At 45.5% G+C, this 23,693-nt stretch overlaps 1 protein-coding gene across 6 annotated transcripts in view; it reads left to right on the top strand.

Moving 5' to 3' along the window:
• XPNPEP1 (X-prolyl aminopeptidase 1) overlaps positions 1–23,693 on the top strand; it is a 111,827-nt gene that overhangs the window by 45,036 nt on the left and 43,098 nt on the right. For 4 of the 6 annotated variants that reach the window (XM_032312463.1, XM_032312464.1, XM_032312460.1 and 1 more), the window contains 6 exons: positions 1,014–1,074; positions 2,558–2,627; positions 3,495–3,668; positions 4,625–4,701; positions 5,865–5,963; positions 9,370–9,594. In XM_032312463.1, the coding sequence (XP_032168354.1) occupies positions 1,014–1,074; positions 2,558–2,627; positions 3,495–3,668; positions 4,625–4,701; positions 5,865–5,963; positions 9,370–9,498 (610 nt within the window). In that variant the 3' untranslated portion in view covers positions 9,499–9,594. The other 2 variants (XM_032312462.1, XM_032312465.1) reach the window with 2 other exon arrangements.

Here is a 23,693-nt window from a genome sequence, read left to right as displayed (position 1 = left end):
CAGGGCTCCATCCCATGACCCTGAGAACAAATCAAGAGTCAGATGCTTAACCGACTGACCCACCCGGGTGCCCCTGGAGAACTTGATTTTTTTTTTAAAGATTTTATTTATTTATTTGACAGAGAGAGATCACAGTAGGCAGAGAGGCAGGCAGAGAGAGAGGAAGGGAAGCAGGCTCCCTGCTGAGCAGAGAGCCCGATGCGGGACTCGATCCCAGGACCCTGAGATCACGACCCGAGCCGAAGGCAGCGGCTTAACCCACTGAGCCACCCGGGCGCCCGGAGAACTTGATTATTAAGTGGGCTCTGCCACATAGGTGGAAACCACAGCCTAGCCTTGGGACACGTGTGTGTTTGTATTCATAATATAACATCTCAGAGCTCAGGGTATTAAATCGGGTAACTGGTGTAAATTTTGGTTCACGTCTAAATTTTAGCAGGATTTCAGAAGTTACTCTTTCTATGTCAGTATGGATTAGTGCTTCTAAGAGAGGTCTTTGGGTAATTGTAGGGTCCACTCCTTTGCTGTCCTGATGGGCGGAACTAGAGCTTGGCCCCCTTTTGCTAGAAGCAGGCTCCTACTTGCTCCTATTTCCTTTGTCCTCCGCCCTCTCATTTATAACCCCGTGATCGTGTCACCCATGAGACAGGCCTCACACTGCAGACCAAGAGAGTGTGTATGTGTCAGGACCTGACTGAGTTCACGCTCACTACCTGTGGCCATCCTTGTGCTCACACTTTGTCTCACTTTTTAAAATTAATTAATTAATTAATTAAGAAGAGGATTTATTTATTTATTTTAGAGAGAGCACAAGCAGGAGGGGCAGAGGGAGAGAAAGTCTCAAGCAGATTCTATGCTGAGCACCGAGCCGACACAGGGCTTGATCTCACCACCCTGAGATCACTACCTGATTCCAGACCAGGAGTCTGATGCCTAACTGACTGTACCACCTAAAGTCCCCTGAGCCAAAGCTTATTTTGAGTGAAAACTAATTTGTCCTTTCCTTTGGAAAGGGATGGCACGACAGATGTGACACGGACCATGCATTTTGGGACCCCCACAGCCTATGAGAAGGTAAGGTGGGGCAGAAAACTGGAGAGCCCTGTCTGTTTTCTTAAGAACAGCGTTGCTCTTATGAAAAGGAATTGTATTATGAGGAAAAATTTATATGTGGGATAGTAAAATAGCTCTTTACTGTGGAGTCAGGCTTATCTGCTTTATGATGTCCATTTAATTAATTACTGGAGAAATCTTAAAAGCATTCTGTCTGCTAAGGTCAAAGCAAGTCAAAGTCAAGTTTAAACAGCGTCAGTGTTCTCTTGGATCAGGAAATCTCTTTCGGGGTGGGAGTGGGATAGTGAAATGTATACTTTTTACAAACAGTGTCTAGATTTGATTCTGAAAGCCACCTCCCCCCTTCTCTTTTCAAGTTCAGCATTTCCACTTACAGGTTTAGCTCAGGAAGCCTCTAAAATGGTCTACACTGCTCAGTTTGTGGTCTGTCTGGCCTGGAGAGGCAGAGATGGCGGTGAGGTAGGAGTCTGGAGACCGGACTTCAGGTCCTTCTGCTGTTTGCTGGCTCTGTGACCTTGAGTGAAGCACTGAGACACATCCATAAATGTGGGGGTACGAGTACCTGCCTCCAGGGCTGGTTATAAAGGTTCCACGACCCTTGCAAATTCCTAGATCAGTCACTAACCCAGGGACGCTGGTTGAGTCCCTGAGTGAGTCTGCTTTTCTAGGAGCTCCTGCAGCGAGTTTATTCGAGGAAGGGAGTTTCACACAGTGCAGCAGAGCACACTTCATACTTTTAGTCCTGTGCCTCATCTGTTTGCAGGCACGAGCGCCTTAGAAGAATCTGACCTTGGCTCCACATACCTTTGCTATGACTCTCTCCATGCTGGGTACAGAGCTCCCGACCAGCTCGATCAGTGTGGGTTTAGTCCTGGCTCTGTGCCTTCCTGGCAAGCCCCTAATCTTCCAAGCAGCACTTTTCTTCTCCAGACAATAGGGATCCCCCCGAGTCTAAGATCAGGAAGGGGTACAGATACTGCTGCAGGACTGCCTGGCTTCAAGGCCAGCTGTTGCTCCTTAAGAACTACGCTGTCCAGCAGGCTAGTTAATTTCTCTGTCGAGCGGGGACAACAGCAGTATCTCCGGCATCCCTCGTGGGATTAAGGGTTCAGTGCTCAGTACCATGCTTGGCCCAGAGGAGTAGCTCGGTGACTGTTAGCTGGTGACATCAGCGGTTCTGTGACTTTTGCTCGTCTTTCTCAGGTGCAGCTGGAGTGTGTCAGAATGTTCATTTCAAGGGAAGGACCTGTGGGGTCATCTCTGATGGTTCTCTTTTAACTAAATTTAATTTCAAGAGTTTCTAGAAAATCGGTCCCATGGGCAAGCTTTTTTTTTTTCCTCCAGAGTTTTTTCTTTTTCCTCCGATTATCTCTGTGGTATTGCTAATAACCTTCAGAAGCAAGGTTTTCTGAGCTGCCGGAAAGCTCTAGGACTGAAGCGTCTGTCCTCGTTCTACAACTTGCCCCTGGGTTTTCTTTGGCAGGAATGCTTCACATATGTCCTCAAGGGCCACATAGCTGTGAGTGCAGCCGTTTTCCCGACTGGAACCAAAGGTAGGTGGTTCCTCTGTCATCTGGCAGGCGTTTTCTTGTTCAGGCACAAGACATGTCTCAATTTGAGTGGAAGGACATGTCCTTTGTTTCATGGCAGCCCTGGCCCCTTTAGGCCCAGCCAGGGCAAGGGCTGTGTGGAGTGAGTGCCTCTCAGGGAGCCAGGCCTTGGTTTGGTATGACGTCAGTTGTATACCTCTCTCCTACCTACCTGAAGTGTCAGATGACCCAGGCAGGTGGCTCCCGGGAGAGGGCGGCTAGCGCATGAAGGCCTTGAGGCCCAAGTGCAAGTTGGTTGGTGCACCCTCTTCACTGTCCTGCTTTGCTGGGCCATTGTCTCCTTTTGGGATGCTTGTTGGGATTTAGTTTACTGGGAACCTGACTTCAGATATATACCAGTCTGCCTGAGGACTGATGGATGGGGCATTGGGCGGGGAGTTGACAAGACCTGTGCCTTGAGTCTGCTTAGATCGGGTCTGTACTCATCTCCCTGGGCATCTGTTTCCTTGCAGTCTGGTTAGAGTCTCACCTTTGTCATTCTGAAACCTCAGGGTCCCAGCCTGGGAAGGGAATGCACGTATCACCCACACCCTTAGCTGCTGCAGGCCACCAGCCCCTGTACTGGCTTCCTGGACAGACGGTCCTCCAGCTTCGGACTGAGCTCTGGCGGGCTGGGGAGTGGCTTTCTTAGGAGCGCTCTGTTAGTTCTTTCTTGTGCTGGGTTGAAATCTGAACCCTCCAGTAACTTCTACCCTCTGGTTTCTGTTTCACTTTCTGGAGCCAAACATAATAAATCTAATCTCTAAAGTGCTTTGCAAATTGAAAAGTACTGGACAAATATCCCTGAGTGGTTCTTTATGTGTCTTTCAGGACACCTTCTTGACTCGTTCGCCCGCTCAGCTTTGTGGGATTCTGGCCTGGATTACCTGCACGGAACGGGACACGGTGTTGGATCCTTTCTGAATGTTCATGAGGGTCCTTGTGGCATCAGTTATAAAACATTCTCTGATGAGCCCTTGGAGGCCGGCATGATAGTCACTGATGGTAAGTGTCCCTCCCATCCAGGGTGGGCTCAGGTCTTCGAGCCTGTTGGAAGGCTCTCTGTTGTTTCTTAGCTTTTGATTATCTTAAAGTAAATTGGATATAATTTCCCCCTCTGGTCACCTTGAATTAAACAAGAACAACAACTTTTTAGGATTATAAAAGTGATATATGTTCGTTTTAGAAAAGGTGAGGCTGCGGGGCAGCATGTGTGAAAAAATGAAAATCATTTGTAATCCAGCCACCTAGGTGAGCCCTTCCTTCATAGTTTGATGTGTGAGCTTTGGGTGTTTCATATACATATATATCTTTTCTCCTAATCCTTCAGATTATACCGGATGTATTGTTTGTATTCAGCTTTCTTAACTTAATGTACTTCTTCTTCCCAGGTCATTACCACATCTCTGTGCATTTATTTTGTTTTATTTATTTATTTTTTTAAAAGATTTTTTGTTTATTTATTTGACGGACATCACAAGTAGGCAGAGAGGCAGGTAGAGAGGGGAGGGGGAAGCCGACTCCCTGCTGAGCAGAAATCTCAGGTGGGGCTCGATCCCAGGACTCTGGGATTATGACCTGAGCTGAAGGCAGAGGCTTTAACCCACTGAGCCACCCAGGCGCCCCCCTGTGCATGTATTTTAATGCCTGCCTCGTTAGGTCTTAGGAATAAGCACCGGGACTTGTTTGGTCGATCCTCTGTTACTGTACTCCCGGCCCTGGCTCCAGTTCTCAGGGACTTTAGAATCTGTTCCTTTAGAGTCCGTTCCTTGAGGACCTGTTGGAAGTGGCCGTATGGGGGCGGAGGTGTCTCTGGGCTCTCCCCCCGGGGCTGAGTGGGCTGCTGGCCTGTCTCTCCTCCTCCTCCGTGGTGGGGCTGTCAAAGCAGGAGTGAGCGCTTCTCGCCTGTGTGTACGGGTTTGTGCCCTGCTGCTTCTCATTCTGGGTTTGATTGCTTTTAGAGCCAGGCTATTACGAAGACGGGGCTTTTGGAATTCGCATTGAAAATGTTGTCCTGGTGGTCCCTGTGAAGACCAAGGTAGGTAATGGTCTGTTTATTTTTAAATTTTCCTTATTTCTTAATGAGGGACGATGAGCGAGGCTGTCTGTCTCTGGAGCCAAGAATGTGCCATTCTGGAGCCAACATGGAGCTTCCTCCCCCTGATACCAGAGAGTCTCCTGGAAATCACTGTCTTCTGCAGAAGCCAGAAGGAAACTCTGGAATGAACTGGGATCCGGAACTGGAATTCCTGGGGTGCCAGGCAGGCCTCTGCCTGATGAGATTTGGGGCTCCTTGTCATGATGCTTCCTCTACGTCAGGGGGACACGTGCTGGGGGTGGGGGAGGTGCAGGGCCAGGGCCAGGGCCTGGAAACTGTATTTTCAACAAATGCTTCAGATGAATTCTGTCAGGTAAAGCTGAGGGGCCCGGTGGGTCAGGCCCCATAGGCTCGTGATTAGACAGGTCTGTTTCCTTCCGGAAGACAGGCACTTCACTTTCTCCCCTTCACCGTTACCAAGAGGTGCCAGGGCTAGGCTTTAACTAGAGACCCGTTCACTCCTCTTCTGTGGGTAGTGGTGGAGATCGAATAGTTGGAGGCAAGTGGCTTCCTCAGCCTGCAGGCTTCTGTTCTCTGCTTCCATATCGAAGTCACCATCCTTGAGAGTGGCCTCTCCCCTCACTCCCAGAGGCCTTGCCAGGAGCAGAGACCAAGCACACTCTCAGGTGCCCTGGCCATTCTGTACTATGTAGAATGGACAAACCTGTTATCTGTCACCAGATGGGACTGGCGGTTCGAGGGAGGACACATGATTAACTGTTAAATAAAAGTGATGTTGGGGACTTACACTCTAGTAGATTCTGGAACCAAAAGCACTGATGCCCCTTGTCTAGACACCGCCATGCTCTGCTCCTACTGCTTCTCCATCACAGTGGACGTTAGCCTGGGGACCTACTGCTTAGAGACCCTCGGCTTTTCCCGAAGGCAGCTGTTGACACAGTGGGGCAGCTCCAGGATGGTGGCTTCAGCTGGGTTCATTGTGCCTCCTGGGCCAACTGGAGATGCCGACCAGCAAACCCTGTTTTGGTTCCCAGTCAAACACCTGGCCCTGGGGGGTGGTCATGTCTGGTGGGAATGACTTCATGGTGTCTCTCTGTGGTAAGAGAGGAGTAAAAGATTCTGTTTTCTTCCTTTTCCAACAGTATAACTTCAATAACCGGGGAAGCCTGACCTTTGAACCTTTAACTTTGGTTCCCATACAGACCAAAATGATAGATGTGGATTCTCTAACAGACAAAGAGGTAATGAGGGTGGCTTGGAGGAGACAGAGTGGGACTGGGGTGGAGAGCTACCTTCCATTCTCTTGTCTGTTCCCACTTTTTACTTCAGAGGGCTGTGCCACCCGAGTCTGAAAATCCGAGGTCCCCTGAGGACGGTAGATGTTTCTCCTGTATTTGTTGGCTTTCCATGTAGAGCTAGTCCATCCTGCACCATCGGGGGATGGGAGGTGGGCGCTGTAAGGTTTCACGAATAGGATTAGTTCGCCATTGCTTTTCCTTGAGGGCATGAGCCACAGTTGGCGCGGGGGAGCGTTTAGCGAACCGTGGGCCATGTGTCTTCCCTCTGAAAAGCCAGATTGGTGGTAAGGCCTGTTGGCCATTGCATATACCAGATTGTTTTCTCATGTTGAATGAAACATTAAGGGAATGAAAAGCAAAATCTATTATATACCCAGTTGTCACACAGACAAGGAGAGAGGTGGTGCCTCCTCTTCTGGTCACTCCGGGCTGTGAAGCTCTTCATAAAGCTAGGAGCCCAGTGGTGCTCACTCTCAGGCTTAGAGTGACACAGGTTATGAAACCCTTGAGACCCTGTGCCGGGTCCCCAGGCCCACGAGGCCAGGTGAGGTGGCGGGCCTCGGGACCCGGAGTAAGTCTTGTGGGATCAGGCAGGTGATCAAAATCAGAGCAGAGATGGGGCCAGAAACTGGGCGGGAACAGTCAGCACTGGACAGACCAAACAGTTCCCAAGCCAGGAAGACAGAAGCCAGAAGGACACAAGTTTCAGAGCAAGGCAGGTTATCAGAAGTCCCTGCAAACGTCAGATGATTGATGGGAGCCGAGGGCGGGACAAGCATGGCAGGTCACTGTAGGAGTAAGTTTTGTTACCCAGTCCAGCCCTGGCCTCACCCCAGGGGTGGTGAGGGCAGCCCTGGCCTCACTCCAGGGGTGGTGAGGTGCCTCTTCAGGCATCCTCCGTGGTGTGCCCTCATGCTTGGCATGAGAGAAAGGTGCCTCTGAGGCTCGAGGAGGCCCCTTCTGTTGGACTGTGGAATGGGATTCTCCCAGCCAGAAGCTGCTTCTGCTTGACGCTGCTCACAGAGGGGTGACAGAAAAAGTCATCTGCTTCCTGCTTAGCTTGGGCACCTCAGCTTAACCTTGCTTGGGCAGCCAGACACCCCCACTCAGCGAGGCCGACTGATGCGGGTTTATTCAGCTTGATGATGGCGCTGGACAGGAAACCGCCTGTTAGTGGCCCAGTGTCCGGTGTGGGTCTGGCAGGAAGAGTCCCTCCAGCGGTCCCTGGCTTAGGGGAAGTGGGACAAGAATACATGAGCAGGCATGGAAGCCACCTGCTTGAATCCTTTGTGCACCACAGGAGCCGGGGTCTCTTCTCATCGCCTCAGGTACAGCTTCCAGGGTCTTAGCAAGGGACCCTCCAAGTACGAAGTCACTTTGCTCTTGGAAGCCCAAGGCTGTGGCTTCCTGCTACAGTTCTAGGTGGTGCAGTCCCTGCTGCCACATGCTGTGTACTCACCAGGAGGCATTCCTCCCAGCGACAATCCACTTTACCTACAGAAACCGTGCGTGAGGAAGGTTGAGTGAGGCCATTCTTCCCTGAGGGAGAAATTTTGTTAACCTGACTCAGTGCACCCCATGACATTGAACATGGACCTGTGGGCTCTGTTGTACGTACTCAGTGGTTCATTACTAGACCTTGCATAGCTGAATCACTGAACTCTTCTTTCTGCCAATTAGTTTTTATAGGGCAGATAATAGCTTCTTACCCTCAGATCATAAGCAAGTTCCTACAAATAACAGTAGATGTATTTAACATATCAAGCAGAGTACATTTATTATCTCTTTTAGCAAAAAAAAGAAAATCTCTTCTCTATACTACTTAATAACTCTGGGGCTTCATTCTGTTGGAAGGCACAGTAATACTCCACAACCAGAGTCTCTCCAATTGGCTTTTAAAATACTTGGTCATGTCCTTTACCGTCTCCCAAATAGATTGTTTTCAGTGACTTTTGGGACCTTTAGGGTTTGCATTCCCATCATTTATCAGAGGTGGCAGCTGAGGACTTTGGTCATGAACATGGGCTGCTACACATTCTCAGGGCCTTGGGATGTTGGTCAGGGCCCCCTGAGGCTGTGTGTACAACTCAAAGGGTCTTGGGAGTTTCACCTTGGCACCAGGGTTGGCTGCTTTGGACTGCTGGCTGTCTTCTAGCCCTGCCTGACCCATAGCAGTTTGCTTGCTTTTCCCTCCCTGCCCCGTTCCCCAATTCCCAGTAGGGGCTAGTAGGTTCTCCCCAGTGGGGAGTGGAGCTCTGAGTGAGTCAGAGCCCGTTGGCAATTCCACTGTATCTGTCTGCCCATCTCAGCCCCTGAGCTCGTCCATGGTACCTCATCCAGACTGGAGTCCCCAGTGCCCGTGCTTTTGTAACACCACTGCCTTCCCAGGTGGCGTGTGGGTCATTGCAGCGGCATCATGGATGGTGGTGTCTGTCTTGCCCGCTTCACCACAGCTGAGGGTCAGGGCGGGCCCACTTCCTGGCCAGTGAAGAGAACGGGTGGTCATCCTTTGAGTAGAACTTGCTTCACTCCTGCCCTGCCCCAGCGGAGAGAATTCACCCTTTTATGGTGCAGAACTATCGCCAGAGTGGATCCACCCCAACCCCGGCGCCAAGTCCTGTCAGACCTCCTTCCTTCTTACCTCTTTTGAAAACATCTGCTGGGGCGGTGGACATGTTCTGTCACACATCTGAAGGTTGAGCTCCCGGCCCCACCCTGCAAGCACCACAGTCCTTGGTTAGCAGAGATTTGGGCTGCGTCCAGATAGCCACCCACGGGGGCTTGGCTCATCCTAGTTTACTCAGCTTCGTCAGTGGAAACTCAGTGCATTGGTGGGACACCTTCAGGTGTGTATCTTAGCAGAAGTCTTACTAGGCATCTAGGGGCTAGTTTTCTTCCCCCCTCTCCTCTACTGCCACCCCGAGATGGCTGAGGTATAAGGGAAGGAGGCCACATAAGTGGGTGTAGGACCTACCAGACCCCCTGCCCCGCGTCCTTCCCACGGGGTCCTCGGGGGCCTGTTGGAAAGTATGCCTGGGTACAGGTTACTCTGCACTTTGGAAGCCCAAAGCCATGACTTGCTCTCAGGAATTAAAGTTTCTTCACAGTCATTGCCGGTCCACTGCACTAGACTGTTCTGGAAGCATTTTACCGTAAGCATTGTGGCCTTGTCCCTTCAATTTCCAGGGAAATGGAGCCCAAGGAAGTCACTTGTCCCTGAGCAGGGAGAAAAGGTTCTGTGTATCTCTGCCCTCAACTCGTGATCTCTGTGCCTGGGGGCCTCTCCCTGTTTGCCCATGTAGCCTTTGCGAGAGGTGTGAACACTGCCTGTCTTTCTCCTATCTTGTAGTGTGACTGGCTCAACAGTTACCACCTGACCTGCAGGGAAGTGATTGGAAAGGAACTGCAGAAGCAGGGCCGCCAGGAAGCTCTCGAGTGGCTCATCAGGGAGACACAGCCCATCTCCAAGCAGCACTAATGCCTCATGGTTTTTGTTTTTGTTTTTTTTTTTGTAAAACGCTCTGGGGAAGGGAAGAAACCTGGCAGATCCCTGACATCTGTCCCCTTTCCTCTCCTTCCTTCCCCTTTTTACTTTGAGATTCTAAGGACTGAAAATCTTACCCTCTTTGATATTTTCTTGCAAACACTCAATCTTTTATGATTTTTTTAATTGTTGAGAACTAGCCAAAAATAAAATTGCTGCACCAGAAGGAGGGTCCCTGCAAAGCGGAGCACTCGAGCAGGGGAGATGCCCTGAGCAGCCGCAGGGAGTTCTCTGGCCAGTAATGGTGAAACACTGCTTGCTCTCTGATGGTCAAGTTCCAGGTGCTAGTACATTATTCATGATCACCTTGATTCACGAGACTGTATTTATGATCAGTGAATAAAATGTCCAAATGTGCTTTGTCTCAGCCGTGTCTTCCCTCTCAGCAGTGTCTATGTCGCATCTTAGGGGAGCTCATCTCCAGGGCTGGTGGCCTTTGGGGGACACATTGTCTAGACAGAAGGTCCCCTTTGAGGAGAGATCCCTGGCCTCTCCGTGTATTGCCTGGCTTAACTGGAAAGCCTTTTTCTTTTCTCTGGAAAACTTAATTTTGGTGAGTATAATGTTGAAAGTGAGTCTAACATGGTCCACCCTGTGTTACATGTTGTGGGTTCTCCCCTTGTCCTCCACCATGGCACCATAGCGCCACAGCCCTCCTGTCTCCTCACTTGTACATAGCGCTCTGTGGCAAGTGCCTGCGACTCCCCATCCATGGGGACTTTCACACTTGGGACAGTCCCAAAGAGCTGATGTCCCTGTGACCTCGGACCATCATGGTCTGGGATGGGTATGGGCGAACAGACTTCTTCAGAGCTTGGCTGGGATGTCTGAGGTGTGGGCTGCACCGTCTCAAGCAGCTGCCCAGTGGGATGGAGCCCCATTGCCCACCATGGTAATTTGTTCCAGAACACACCTTCACTTTTTTCCTTTCCTTCTGGGTTTCACTTCCCCTTTTTCCCACCAGCATTACTTGGGACCATCCCCCCAATAAACCAATTACATATAAATCCTTGTCTTAGGACCTGCTTTTTTAAAGGAACCCACCCTAAGACATAACCTGGAGATATAGAGCTACTAATCTGCGATTACATTATGTAAATGAGTATGTATGCAGAAACTAATATAATATTGTGTGTCAATTATATGTCAATTAAAAAAAAGTGAAAAAAAATTAGAGATAATGGCCTCCAGTCTGAATTTAACACTGAACATCAGAAATGGAAAGGTATTTGAATTGATAGCATTATAGACATACAGTGTAAATCTAGTTTTAATCTGTTAGAAAATTCACCTTGTGTTTGGTTTGATGGATTAATTAGTAACTAAAAGTATGTCTTCCTCTTCTCTACTGCCAAGATGGAATGATCAGTTCAAAACTCAGATGTCAGATCTCTGAAACTGAGGGAAATTTAAAAAATACGTGAGTATTTTCCATTTTTGGATTTATGATTTTAATATCTGAAAAATGTAATTAAATAACCTCCTTAATCATAAAAGAGAAAGATGTATATGTACACACACGGCACATGCATATCATACGCACACACATATGTCACACATGCACATACATGTCACACACACACACATTGGGTCATGCTATTCATACTTACTAATATGCTTTCTAACTTGGCAGTATGTCCGAGTTATTTTTCTATCTTGGTGCATGTGGATTTGACTATTTTTGATATTTGTATGGCTAGTTCTTTTTTAAACTAGTCTCATTTAATCTTAAACCATATCTTGGATTTGGATGGCTTTGAAAGATGAGTAAATAAAAGCATACTTCAGCCATCAACCAAAGAAAGCATGGTTGGCTACGTCCGCTACTCTGCAGCTGGGGAAGCAGAAGATGACGTGAGCTAATCTATTTCTACCACTTAGAACCATGGTGTCAGCAGGGAAGTTTTCACCGATAGGATGAACCTAAAGTGACAGAGTGCCTTTGATACCAAATTGGTATTTACTGCATTCAAGCAGGAAAACCCAGCTTCAGACTGATTACCAAAAGCATTTCTTCTAAAACGTTTTAAAATTAATATACGAAAACGTGTTATGAATTGGTAAAAACTTTGTTATGTAGAACTTAGTGAGAAATTCCTAATTTAAAAAGCCATCCCCTTCATATGTGTAAGTCAACACTTGCCAGCGTTTCCTTTGTCCGTCCTCTTATTTTCTCTGAAGGATTTTTGGTTCCAACTTGCTGTGTGGGAGGAAGCACGCTACATGGCTGGTAACAGGACTGTCTTGATCCCCCAAAGATGATCCTTGAATGTGTTTATTTAACACTTGCTCCTATTTCTGTGTCCCATAGGATTGTTCTTAAAAGAAGTTTCTCCTTCAATGACAAAATGTATTAATCATTTTTGTCCTCCATTGTGGTTCTAAAAGTCAGAAGTCCCCCTGTTCAGACTCAGACCATGATCTCCTCTGCTTCCCCAGAGGGTTTCTTCTCTCAGGAAACGGGGAGCTGTGGATTGCAGTAGACTTGGAGTTCAAGCAGACTGTAATTCAAGTGTGACAGCAATGCCTCTGTTTGTTCCTCAGGCTGATAAGCCTGTCACTTCCCAAGGCAGGCTTAGAGAAAGTTTGATTCAATGGCCAAAGGTTTCTGGTCCTGGGTGCCTGGAGCTTCCTGCCTGGATCTGCATGTCATGGCCTGAAGTCCAAGATAAAGTGGGCAAAGCTGATCCCAGAAAGATGGAGAACTGGAATAAAACTGCAGTGTGCAAGTCCTCAGAGGGAACATGAGATATAGGAGAATCAAAAGACTTTACTTTTAAATAAATGATTTAAAAAAAAGATTGAATGTAAAAACAGGCAGTATGCTAAATTTATGGACTAAGTCCAGGGAAGTTGATTTTTTCTTTTTTTACCTTTTTTTAAAAAAAAAATAGCATATATTATTTGCTTCAGGGGTACAGGTCTGTGAATCATCAGTCTTATACAATTCACAGCACTCACCATAGCACATACCCTCCCCAGTGACCACCCCCTGCTCCAGCAACCCTCAGTTTGTTTCCTGAGGTTAAGAATCTCTTATGGGGGATGCCTGGGTGGCTCAGTTGGTTGGACGACTGCTTTCGGCTCAGGTCATGATCCTGGAGTCCCGGGATCGAGTCCTGCATTGGCCTCCCAGCTCCACGGGGGGTCTGCTTCTCTCTCTGACCTTCTCCTCGCTCATGCTCTCTCTCACTGTCTCTCTCTCTCAATAAATAAATAAAATCTTTAAAAAAAAAAAAAAAGAATCTCTTACGGTTTGTCTCCCTGCCTGGTCCCATCTTGTTTCATTTTTCCCTCCCTGCCCCCCACAACCCCCCTTCCCTGCCTCTCAGATTCCTCGTATCAGACAGATCATATGATAATTGTCTTTCTCTGATTGACTTATTTTCACTTAGCATAATACCCTCTAGTTCCATCCATGTCTTTGCAAATGGCCAGATTTTGTTTTTTTGGGTTTTTTTGATGGCTGCATAGTATTCCACTGTATTTATATACCACATCTTTATCCATTCATCTGTTGGTGAGCATTTAGGTTCTTTCCATCGTTTGGCTATTGTGGACATTGCTGCTATAAACATTCAGGTGCATGTGCCCCTTCAGAGCCCTACATTTCTATCTTTAGGGTAAACACCCAGTAGTGTGATTGCTGGGTCATAGGGTACCTCTATTTTCAACTTTTTGAGGAACCTCCGTGCTGTTTTCCAGAGTGGTTGCACCAGCTTGCATTCCCACCAATAGTGTAGGAGAGTTCCCCTTTCTCCGCATCCTCACCAGCATCTGTCATTCTGTGACTTGTTAATTTTAGCCATTCTGACTGGTGTGAGGTGGTATCTCATTGTGGTTTTGATTTGTATTTCCCTGATGCTGAGTGATGTGGAGCACTTTTTCATGTGTCTGTTGGCCATCTGGATGTGTCTTTGCAGAAATGTCTGTTCGTATCTTCTGCCCATTTCTTGATTGGATTCTTTGTTCTTTGGGTGTTGAGTTTGATAAGTTCTTTATAGATTTTGGATACTAGCCCTTTATCTGATATGTCATTTGCAAATATCTTCTCCCATTCTGTCGGCTGTCTTTTGGTTTTGTTGACTGTTTCCTTTGCTACGCAAAAGCTTTTGATCTTGATGAAGTCCCAATAGTTTATTTTTGCCCTTGCTTCCCTTGCCTTTGGCAATGTTTCTAGGAAGAAGTTGCTGCAGCTGGGGTTGAAGAGGTTCTTTCCTGTGTTCTCAAGGATTTTGATGGATTCCTGTCTCACATTAAGGTCTTTCATCCATTTTGAGTCTATTTTTGTGTGTGGTGTAAGAAAATGGTCCAGTTTCATTCTTCTGCATGTGGCTTTTCCCAGCACCATTTGTTGAAGAGACTGTTTTTTTTCCATTGGACATTCTTTCCTGCTTTGTCGAAGATTAATTGACCATAGAGTTGAGGGTTTATTTCTGGGCTCTCTATTCTGTTCCATTGATCTATATGTCTGTTTTTGTGCCAGTACCATACTGTCTTGATGACAGCTTTGTAATAGAGCTTGAAGTCTGGAATTGTGATGCTGCCAACTTTGGTTTTCTTTTTCAACATTCCTCTGGCTATTTGGGGTCTTCACTGGTTCCATATAAGTTTTAGGAGTATTCCATTTCTTTTGAAAAAAAAAAAAAAAGATGGTATTTTGATAGGGATTGTATTAAATGTGTAGATTGCTCTTTAGGTAGCATAGACATTTTCACAATATTTGTTCTTCCAATCCATGAGCATAGAATGTTTTTCCATTTCTTTGTGTCTTCCTCAGTTTATTTCATGAGTACTTTATAGTTTTCTGAGTACAGATTCTTTGTCTTCTTTGGTTAGGTTTATTCCTAGGTTAGGTATCTTACGGTTTTGGGTGCAAGTTGTAAATGGGACCAACTCCTCTTTTTTCTGTCTTACTGTTGGTGTATAGAAATGCAACTGATTTCTGTGCATTGATTTTATATCCTGACACTTTACTGAATTCCTGCATAAGTTCTAGGAGTTTTGGAGTGGAGTCTCTTGGGTTTTTCACATAAAGTATCATTTCATCTGCAAAGAGTGAAAGTTTGACTTCTTTGCCGATTCAGATGCCTTCAATTTCTTTTTGTTGTCCGATTGTGGAGGCTAGGGCTTCTAGTACTATGTTGACACCACATCCCTGCCATGTTCCTGACCTTAGGGAAAAAGCTCTTAGTTTTTCCCCATTGAGGATAATATTTGCTGTGAGCTTTTCATAGATGGCTTTGGTGATATTGAGGTATGTACTCTCTGTCCCAACACTGTGAAGAGTTTTGATCAAGAAAGGGTGCTGTACTTTTTCAAATGCTTTTTTAGCATCTATTGAGAGTATCATATGGTTGTGCTTTCTTTCATTAATGAATGCATCACATTGGTTGATTTGTGGATGTTGAGCCAAGTTTGCGGTCCAAGAATAAATCGCACTTGGTCGTGGTGAATAATCCTTTTAACGTACTGTTGGATCCTATTGGCCAGTATTTTGATAAGAATTTTTGCATCCGTGTCCATCAAGGATATTGGTCTGTAATTCCTTTTTTTTTTTTTTTTTAAAGATTTTATTTATTTATTTGACAGAGAGAGATCACAAATAGGCAGAGGCAGGCAGAGAGAGAGAGGAGGAAGCAGGCTCCCTGCTGAGCAGAGAGCCCGATGCGGGACTCGATTCCAGGACCCTGAGATCATGACCTGACCCGAAGGCAGTGGCTTAACCCACTGAGCCACCCAGGCGCCCTGGTCTGTAATTCTTTTTGATGGAAGGCCTTTGTCTGGTTTTGGGATCAAACTAATGCTGGCCTCATAAAGCGAGTTTGGAAGTTTCCCTTCCATTTCTATTTTGGGAACAGTTTCAGGAGAGTAAGTATTAATTTTTCTTTAAATGTTTGGTAGAATTCCCCTGGGAAGCTGTCTGGCCCTGGGCTCTTGTTTGTTGGGAGATTTTTGATCACTGCTTTAATCTCCCTACTGGTTATGGGTCTGTTCAGGTTTTCTATTTCTTTGATTTTAGTAGTTTCTGTGTCTCTAGGAATGCATCCATTTCTTCCAGATCATCAGATTTGCTGGTGTATAGTTGCTCATAATATGTTCTTACAGTGGTTTGTATTTCTTTGGTGTTGGTTGTGATCTCTCTTCTTTCATTCATGATTTTATTTATTTGGGTCCTTTCTGTTCTCTTTTTAATAAGTCTGGCTAGGGGTTTATGAATCTCATAATTTCTTTCAAGGAACAAACTCCTAGTTTCATTGATTTATTCTACTGTTCTTTTGGTTTCTTTCTCATTGATTTCTGCTCTGATCTTTATTATTTAACTTCTCTTGCTGGGTTTAGGCTTTCTTTGCTGTTCTTTCTCCAGCTCGTTTAGGTGTAAGGTTTGGTTGTTTACTTGGAAGTTTCTTGTTTCTTAAGAAAGGCTTGTATTGCTATATACTTTCCTTTGAAAGTATATAGATTTTGAACAGTTGTGCTTTCATTTTCATTTGTTTCCCCAAATTTTTTCAATTCTTCTTTAATTTCCTGGTTGACCCATTCATTCTTTAGTAGGATGCTCTTTAGCCTCAGTGTATTTGAGTTCTTTCCAATTTTCCTCTTGTGGCCCAGTTCTCATTTCAAAGCATTTTGGTCTGAGAATATGCAGAGAATGATCTCAATCTTTTGATACCAGTTGAGACCTGATTTGTGACCCAGGATATGATCTATTCTGGGGAATGTTCTGTGTGCACTAGAGAAGAATGTGTGTTCTGTTGCTTTAGGATGAAATGTTCTGAATGTCTCTATGATATCCACCTGCTCCAGTGTGCCATTTAAGGCCTTTATTTCCTTATTGATCTTTTGCTTAGATGATCTGCCCATTTCAGTGGGGGGGGGGTGTTAAAGTCCCCTACTATTGTATTATTGTTAATGTGTTCCTTTGATTTTGTTATTTTTTAAAAAGATTTTATTTACTTATTTAACAGAGAGATCACAAGTAGGCAGAGAGGCAGGCGTAGAGAAAAGGGGAAGCTGGGAGAGCCTGATGCAGGACTTGATACCAGGACCCAGAGCAGTCCCAGGACTCTGAGACCATGACCTGAGCTGAAGGCAGAGGCCTAATCCACTGAGCCACCCTGGTGCCCCTATTTCTTTATTAATTCATTCATATAATTGGCTGCACTCATGTTAGGGGCATAGATTATTTAAAATTGTTAGATCTTCTTGTTGGAGAGACCATTTAAGTCTGATATAGTGTCCTTCCTCATGTCTTATTAGAGCCTTTGGCTTAAAATCTTATTTATCTCATATAAGGATTGCCACCCCAGCTTGCTTTCTTCTTTTTCTTTCTTTTTTTTAAAAAGATACATATTTATTTATTTATTTATCTGACCGACAGATCATAAGTAGGCAGAGAGGCAGGCAGAGAGGAGGAAGCAGGCTCCCTGCCAAGCAGAGAGCCCGATGTGGGGCTCGATCCCAGGACCCTGAGCTGAAGGCAGAGGCTTTAACCCACTGAGCCACCCTGGCGCCTCCCCCCCAGCTTTCTTTTGATGACCATTAACATGGTAAATTGTTTTCCACCCCCTCACTTTAAATCTGAAGGTTTCTTTGCCTCTGCAATGAGTTTCTTGCAGACAGCATATTGATGGGTCTTGCTTTTTATCCATTCTGATACCTTGTGTCTTTTGATTGAGGCATTTAGACCATTTACATTCAGGGCAACTATTGAAAGATAGAAATTTAATGTGATTATATTGCCTATTAGGTGACTCAATGTATATTGTCTCTGTTCTTTTCTGGTCTGTTCCTTTTAGGCTCTCTCTTTTCTTAGAGGACCCTTTCAATATTTCCTGTAGGGCTGGTTTGGTGTTCGCAAATTCTTTTGGTTTTTGTTTGTCCTGGAAGCTTTCTAACTCTCCTTCTATTTTCAGTGACAGCCTAGCTGGATATAGTATTTTTGGCTGCATATTTTTCTTGTTTAGTGCTCTAAATATATCATGCCAGTCCTTTTTGGCCTGCCAGATTTCTGTGGGTAGGTCTGCTGCAAATCTAATATTTCTGCCATTGTGTGTTACAGACCTCTTATCCTGAGCTGCTTTAGGATTTTCTCTTTGTCACTGAGACTTGTTTGATGATGAAGTGTGACCTTTTTTAATTGATTTTGAGGGGGCTCTTTGTGCCTCCTGGATTTTGATGCTTGTTCCCTTCACCAAATTAGGGAAATTCTCTGCTATAATTTACTCCAGTATACCTTCTTGCCCCCAACCCCCCTTTCATCTTCTGGGATCCCAATTATTCTAATGTTGTTTCGTCTTATGGTATCACTTATCTCTTGAATTCTCCCCTCGTGGTCCAGTAGCTGTTTATCTTTTTCTCAGTTTCTTTATTCTTCATCATTTGGTCTTCTATATCACTAATTCTTTCTTCTGCCTCATTTATCCAAGCAGTAGGAGCCTCCATTTTTTTTTTAAGATTTTATTTATTTATTTATTTGACAGGCAGAGATCACAAGGAGGCAAAGAGGCAGGCAGAGAGAGAGAGAGAGAGGGAAGCAGGCTCCCTGCTGAGCAGAGAACCCTATGCGGGACTCGATCCCAGGACCCTGAGATCATGACCTGAGCCAAAGGCAGCGACTTAACCCACTGAGCCACCCAGGCGCCCCAGGAGCCTCCATTTTTAATTGTACCTCATTAATAGCTTTTTTGATTTCAACTTGGTTAGATTTTAGTTCTTTTGTTTCTCCAGAAAGAGATTTTATTTCTCCAGGAAGGGATTCTCTAGTATCTTCCATGCTTTTTTTTTCAGCCCAGGTAGCACTTTGATAATCGTCATTCTGAACTCTTAGATCTGACATCTTAGTAGTGTCCATATTGATTAGGTCCCTAGCAGTTGGTACTGACTCTTGTTCTATTTTTTGAGGTGAGTCCGCCTTGTCATTTTATCCAGATAAGAATATATGAGAGAACAAAATACTAAAAGGGTAGCTACAACCCCAGAAAAATATACACTAACCAAATTGGAAGAGACCCAAAACGGGCGGGGGTTGGGGGAGAAGAAAGGAGAAAACAGAACAAAACTATTAGACTGGTGAGTAGAACAGAGCCACACACTTGATTTTGGGTGTGTTTTGGTCTGTTAGAAGAAACTGCCTCCCAAAATTTTAAGAAAGAAAAACCTTATATATAAACAAAAATAAGGGCAAACACAACATAGGGATGGAATATGAATGTAAAGGTGAAAATTAAGAAAAGATTCTAAAAAAGGAATTGATAAGAAGTTGGTTGATAAAAGAAAAAAGAAAAAAAGAAAAGAATGATCAGGTTGGTGACTAGAACAAAGCCATGCACTAAATTTGGGGTATATTTTGATCTGTTAGAAGAAACTGTATCCAAAAATTCAAAAAAAAAAAAAAAAGAATAACCTACATGTATACGAAACATTAGGCTAAATACAATAAAGGGATAGAATATGACTGTATCTATGAAAATTTAAAAAGATTTTTAAAAGGTATTGATAAGATAAAATAGTTAAAAAATGTTAAAATAAGAGAGGAAAAATTTAAAAAGGAGAATAAGAAAAAAATAAAACTAAAAAAGATTTAACTTTGAAAGACTAAAGAACCATGGGGAAAAAGCCATGAAATCTATGTGTTGATTTCCCCTCCTCTGGAGTTCCCCAGTTCTCCTGGATCAGTGATCTTGGCCTTGGCAGGATATTTTTGCTAATTTTCCGGAGGAATTGGCCTGTTGCGGTGATTCTCAAATGTCTTTGCCGGAGGCGGAATTGCACTGCCCTTGCCAGGTGGCGGGGCTAAGTAATCTGCTGGGTTTGCTCTTGGGAGCTTTTTGTTCCCTGAACGCTTTCCCTACCGCTTTGGAGGACGGGAATGAAAATGGTGGCCTCCCAATCTCCGGCCTGGAGGAGCTGAGAGCTCAGTGTGCTTTCAAAGACAAGGGGTCAGTCACTCCCATCTCCCTGGTCTCCAGCCCCGCTCTTGGCACACCCGGCCTGTGCCTGAGCATTTCCAGCTCTGGTGCACAGCCCTGTTTGGAGTCTTCAAACCCAGCAGATTCCTGCCACGCTGCTCCTTCCGGTGGAGGAAGGTGAGTCTCCCTGGATCTGCCACTTGTAGGGTCCTTGCTGGAAGAGCAGTGGTCGGATTGTGTCTTGGGTCGTGGTTTAAGGTAACCCAAGCTCACTCCTCGGCACCATGTCTGTAGTGGGTTTCCCCGCTCTGATACCTGGGAGCTCTGCCACCCTCAGACACCTGCCGTCTTTCTGTGACCCCGCGGGTCCTGAGACCACGCTGTCCCTGCGAGGGCTTCACCCCTGCTTACCCTCTGGAGCCATGGCCCTCAGGGGAGCAGACTTCAAAAAGTTCCGATTTTGCGCTGCACCTCTTGCCGGAAGCCGGCCCCTCCCCCGTGGTCTATCTTCCCGTCCTTCCGGATTCACTTCTCCGCACATCCTACCTTCCAGAAAGTGGTCGCTTTTCTGTTCCTAGAATTGCTGCTTCTCTTCTCCTCGATCTCCTGCTGAGTTTGTAGGTGTTCAGAATGGTTTGACAACTATCTACCTGAACTCCTGGGCCCCGATGATACTAGTTCTAGTCCTCTGCCATCTTGCTCCAGATACCTGATTTTCTCGCTCAGTTTATCCCTTGGTGAAGTTTAATGTACAAGGTAGAGAGGATTCCAGGAAGGCTACAGATGTGGGGTTCACGCTACCGACGCTGCATCACTGGTGACTTCCCGCTGGTCAAATAAGTCCGTCTGTCTCCCATGCATGGTGTGAAGGGCCTGCCCACCACCAGCTCTCATTGCTGATCCAGCCTGAGGGCCTGTCCTGGCACTGGCTGCCCAGCACTGAGATAGGAGTGGGTAATTGTGCAAGGAGGCGAGGTTGTACCCGTGAGCCATGGAGGAGGTTTTGCCGTCTTGTTTCCCCGGAGTGGGGAGATTTATGCTGGCAAGAATGTGAGGAGTGGACGAGAAGCACTTTGTGACACATTTCATGCAGGAGCTTAAAAGAGTACTTTTGGCTCTGAGGGGATATGCAGAGGGGCAGGGAAGGGCCAGCAGGAAGGGGTGGGGAGGGGTGGGGGCTTGGCAGGTAGAGCCCATACTGTGGTTGCTAGGTGTGAAAGTATTTGGAGTACAGAGTCAGGATTAAATACATAGTGTCCGTGTTTAAAAACAAAAGTGCAGATTTTGGCAAGGTGATGGTAGTTGTAGTTTTTGGATCTCCCCAAATCACGCCGTGAAAGTGGGGTTTTGCTGGGATAGCAAAACTCAAGCTCATGGGGGAGGTCTACACCAGTTAAAGGTGACAAGTATCCGCAGAAACCCTTAATCTGAGCATATCATCAGCATCTGTGTGGGAGGAAGCTGAAGGTCTAGTGGACCCAGGAACCCCCAAATAACCCTCAGGAAGTTGAAATCTCAGTGAGACAACTTGAGAGCAGCCCCTGGAACTGGGGGGTAGTTTGCACACTCCAGTAGGTGAGCAGGAGGGATTTGCGGTAAGGCCTCCTGGGGTTGGAGTGGTTGGTGTCCCGGGAATGCCTAGGACAAAGTCCCACACTGAGGAGAAGCTGCTGGGGTTGGGATCCCAAAGGAAGCAAGCGCTGGTGCCGGAGAGACAAAGGAAAGACTCCTCTCTGCCTCCATCCGGAGGGAAGAGAGCCAGGACTTTGCAGAAAGGAAGTGCTGTATTTTTAAACACATCACAAAGTCGACAGCAAAGGGGGCTCTAGAGCCTTGAATAAAACTACCTTAGTTCAAGCTTCTCTTCCAGAAGAATGAATGTCACCTATAAATGGGCAACAGAAGAAAAGATTGAGGTAACGTGCTATTGCAAGCCTAAAAATAATGTGCAGAATGACCTGCCTACAGTGAAATCACACCATCAGACATGCCTGTAAAAAAATGACAACAATGTTTCAAAAAGGTATCTATAGATTTAAGAATAACATGCAAGAACAACATAAGACAGAACTAGAAAAGATGGGAAATTGGGAACTCAGGAAAGAATTAGAAAAAGGAAGCATTTTAAATAGGAAGGAAAAACCAGAAGGAGCACAGGAGTGAATCAATGCGACAATGTTTGAAAATCAATAGCAGTTAAATAGAGGAAAATAAAAAATAAAACCAAAATGAATAAAAAGGATTTAAGAGAAAGTGGCAGTTATAAAAGATAGGCAAAAGTTTTAACATTTATGAAATAGGTTTCCCCAAAGAAGAAAACTAAAGCAAGGAAATAGAACAGAAATTAAAAACTATCAATTTTAGAAAACATACCCAGGATTACAAAAAACCCAAAAAGTTTGAAATTATGCATTGCAGGAGAACACCCCCAAACTGAATAAATAGACCCAGAATGACCAACAGGACATATTGTAATAAAGTTACCATACTTTATTATTATTATTTTATAAAGTTACCATACTTTCAAGAAAACGAGTATGTCCTTTAGTATTCAAACAAATGATCCAGTAACTAACAGTAGGAAAAGTATTGGATTGCCATCCAGAATTGTGCACAGTAACATTTTAGGTCAGAAGGAACATGGGGTTGTGACTGGGGTGTGCATTATAATTCATTGAGCCCCACATTTGTGTCAAGTCTTTTTGTGTGTCTGGTGTGAAGGAGGCAGGAGGTACCTGCCTGCAGCTCACATGACCTGTGATAAGGTGGGCTCACAAGAGAAGTGTTAAAATGTGATTTTATTTTTATTTTATTACTTTTTAATGTGATTTTAAAGAGGAGTGAAACTGTGTGTGTGTGTGTGAGAGAGAGAGAGAGAGAGAGTCTCTGTTTTTAAACATCCACAACCGACTTCACATAAAACAAAAAACTAAAACATATGTGGGTCAAACACACACGTGGGACCTGAATTTGGTTCCTGGGTGGCTGTGGTGTCTCCTCGGTGGACTGTCATCTCCAGGACAGGCCTTGAGGCCCGGTGACTGGGGCCTGGCAGCACCCGGACACTGGGGGTCCTGTACCCCCGTCCACTCTCTCTGAAAGGAGATGCTGCAAAAGACACACCGGGTCACATGGTGGAGGGGCTCTTTCTCATTGTTAGTGTGGACTCTAAACATCTTCTCATTTTTGTTATTTTATTATTATTTTTAAAGAGGTGGTAGGGACCACAGGAAGAAATAGGTCAGATTGAAGGCTCACACCAGTGTGGCACTGATTTGGGTCTCCTGGCGCTCCAGCCAGAGCTTTCCACCAAGGAGAGCTGCTTGCCCAACACCCGACCTATAGCAGGTACATCCACTGGCTTCAGCCTCCCCGCAGGGGGCCCCCTCCTGTTCTTCTAATTCCTTCCCTTCTTCAGAGTCTCTATGAAGTCTCAGAAAGTCGCTGCTCTAAATTTCTGTTGCATTTACTTTCTTCACAAATGGTAGTGGATATTCCCTTCTTCTTCTTCTTCTTCTTTTTTTTTTTTTTTTAAAGATTTTATTTATTTACTTGACAGACAGAGATCACAAGTAGGCAGAGAGACAGAAGGAAGCAGGCTCCCTGCGGAGCAAAGAGCCCCATATGGGGCTGGATCCCAAAACTCCGGGAGTCATGACCTGAGCCGAAGGCAGCGGCTTTAACCCACTGAGCCACCCAGATGCCCTGGATATTCCCTTCTTGAAACCAAACATTGCCCACATCTCTCCCAGTAGACTTGTAGCTCGTTGGGGTCCAACACCAGCTATTTCCAGGACTGGGCACACAGTAGGTACTCAGTGAATATTTGGACAACATTCCAAACATGTTAACAGAGTGAACCACGGAAGTGAATTAAATTCAGTCCCACGTTTTAAGAGCTGGTGTGGGGCAAATAACGTATTTTCTCCGGCCTCAGCCTCGTCTGTAAATGGGGATGATACAATATTTACTGATAGCACATTTGTGAGGGTTATGTGAAAAATTGTGCACAAAACACTTAGCCTACTGCTAGACAGGTAAGGTAGTAAGTAGTCAATTAGCTGGGACACCTCTATTTTTAAGCAGAAGGTGAGGTGCTCTTTTTGAATTTTCTGCTTATTTCCCCCTATTTATTCTTTCTCATATCATTATTTTAAAAAATAAACTTTATTGTTTAGAATGGTTTCAGATTTATGGTGACGATAGTATAGGGAGTGC

The sequence above is a fragment of the Mustela erminea genome, chromosome 14 (genome assembly GCF_009829155.1).
Source record: "Mustela erminea isolate mMusErm1 chromosome 14, mMusErm1.Pri, whole genome shotgun sequence".
Taxonomy (NCBI): Eukaryota; Metazoa; Chordata; class Mammalia; order Carnivora; family Mustelidae; genus Mustela; species Mustela erminea.
Note: the sequence above shows the minus strand (reverse complement) of the source record. Positions and strands in the feature narration are given on the sequence as shown.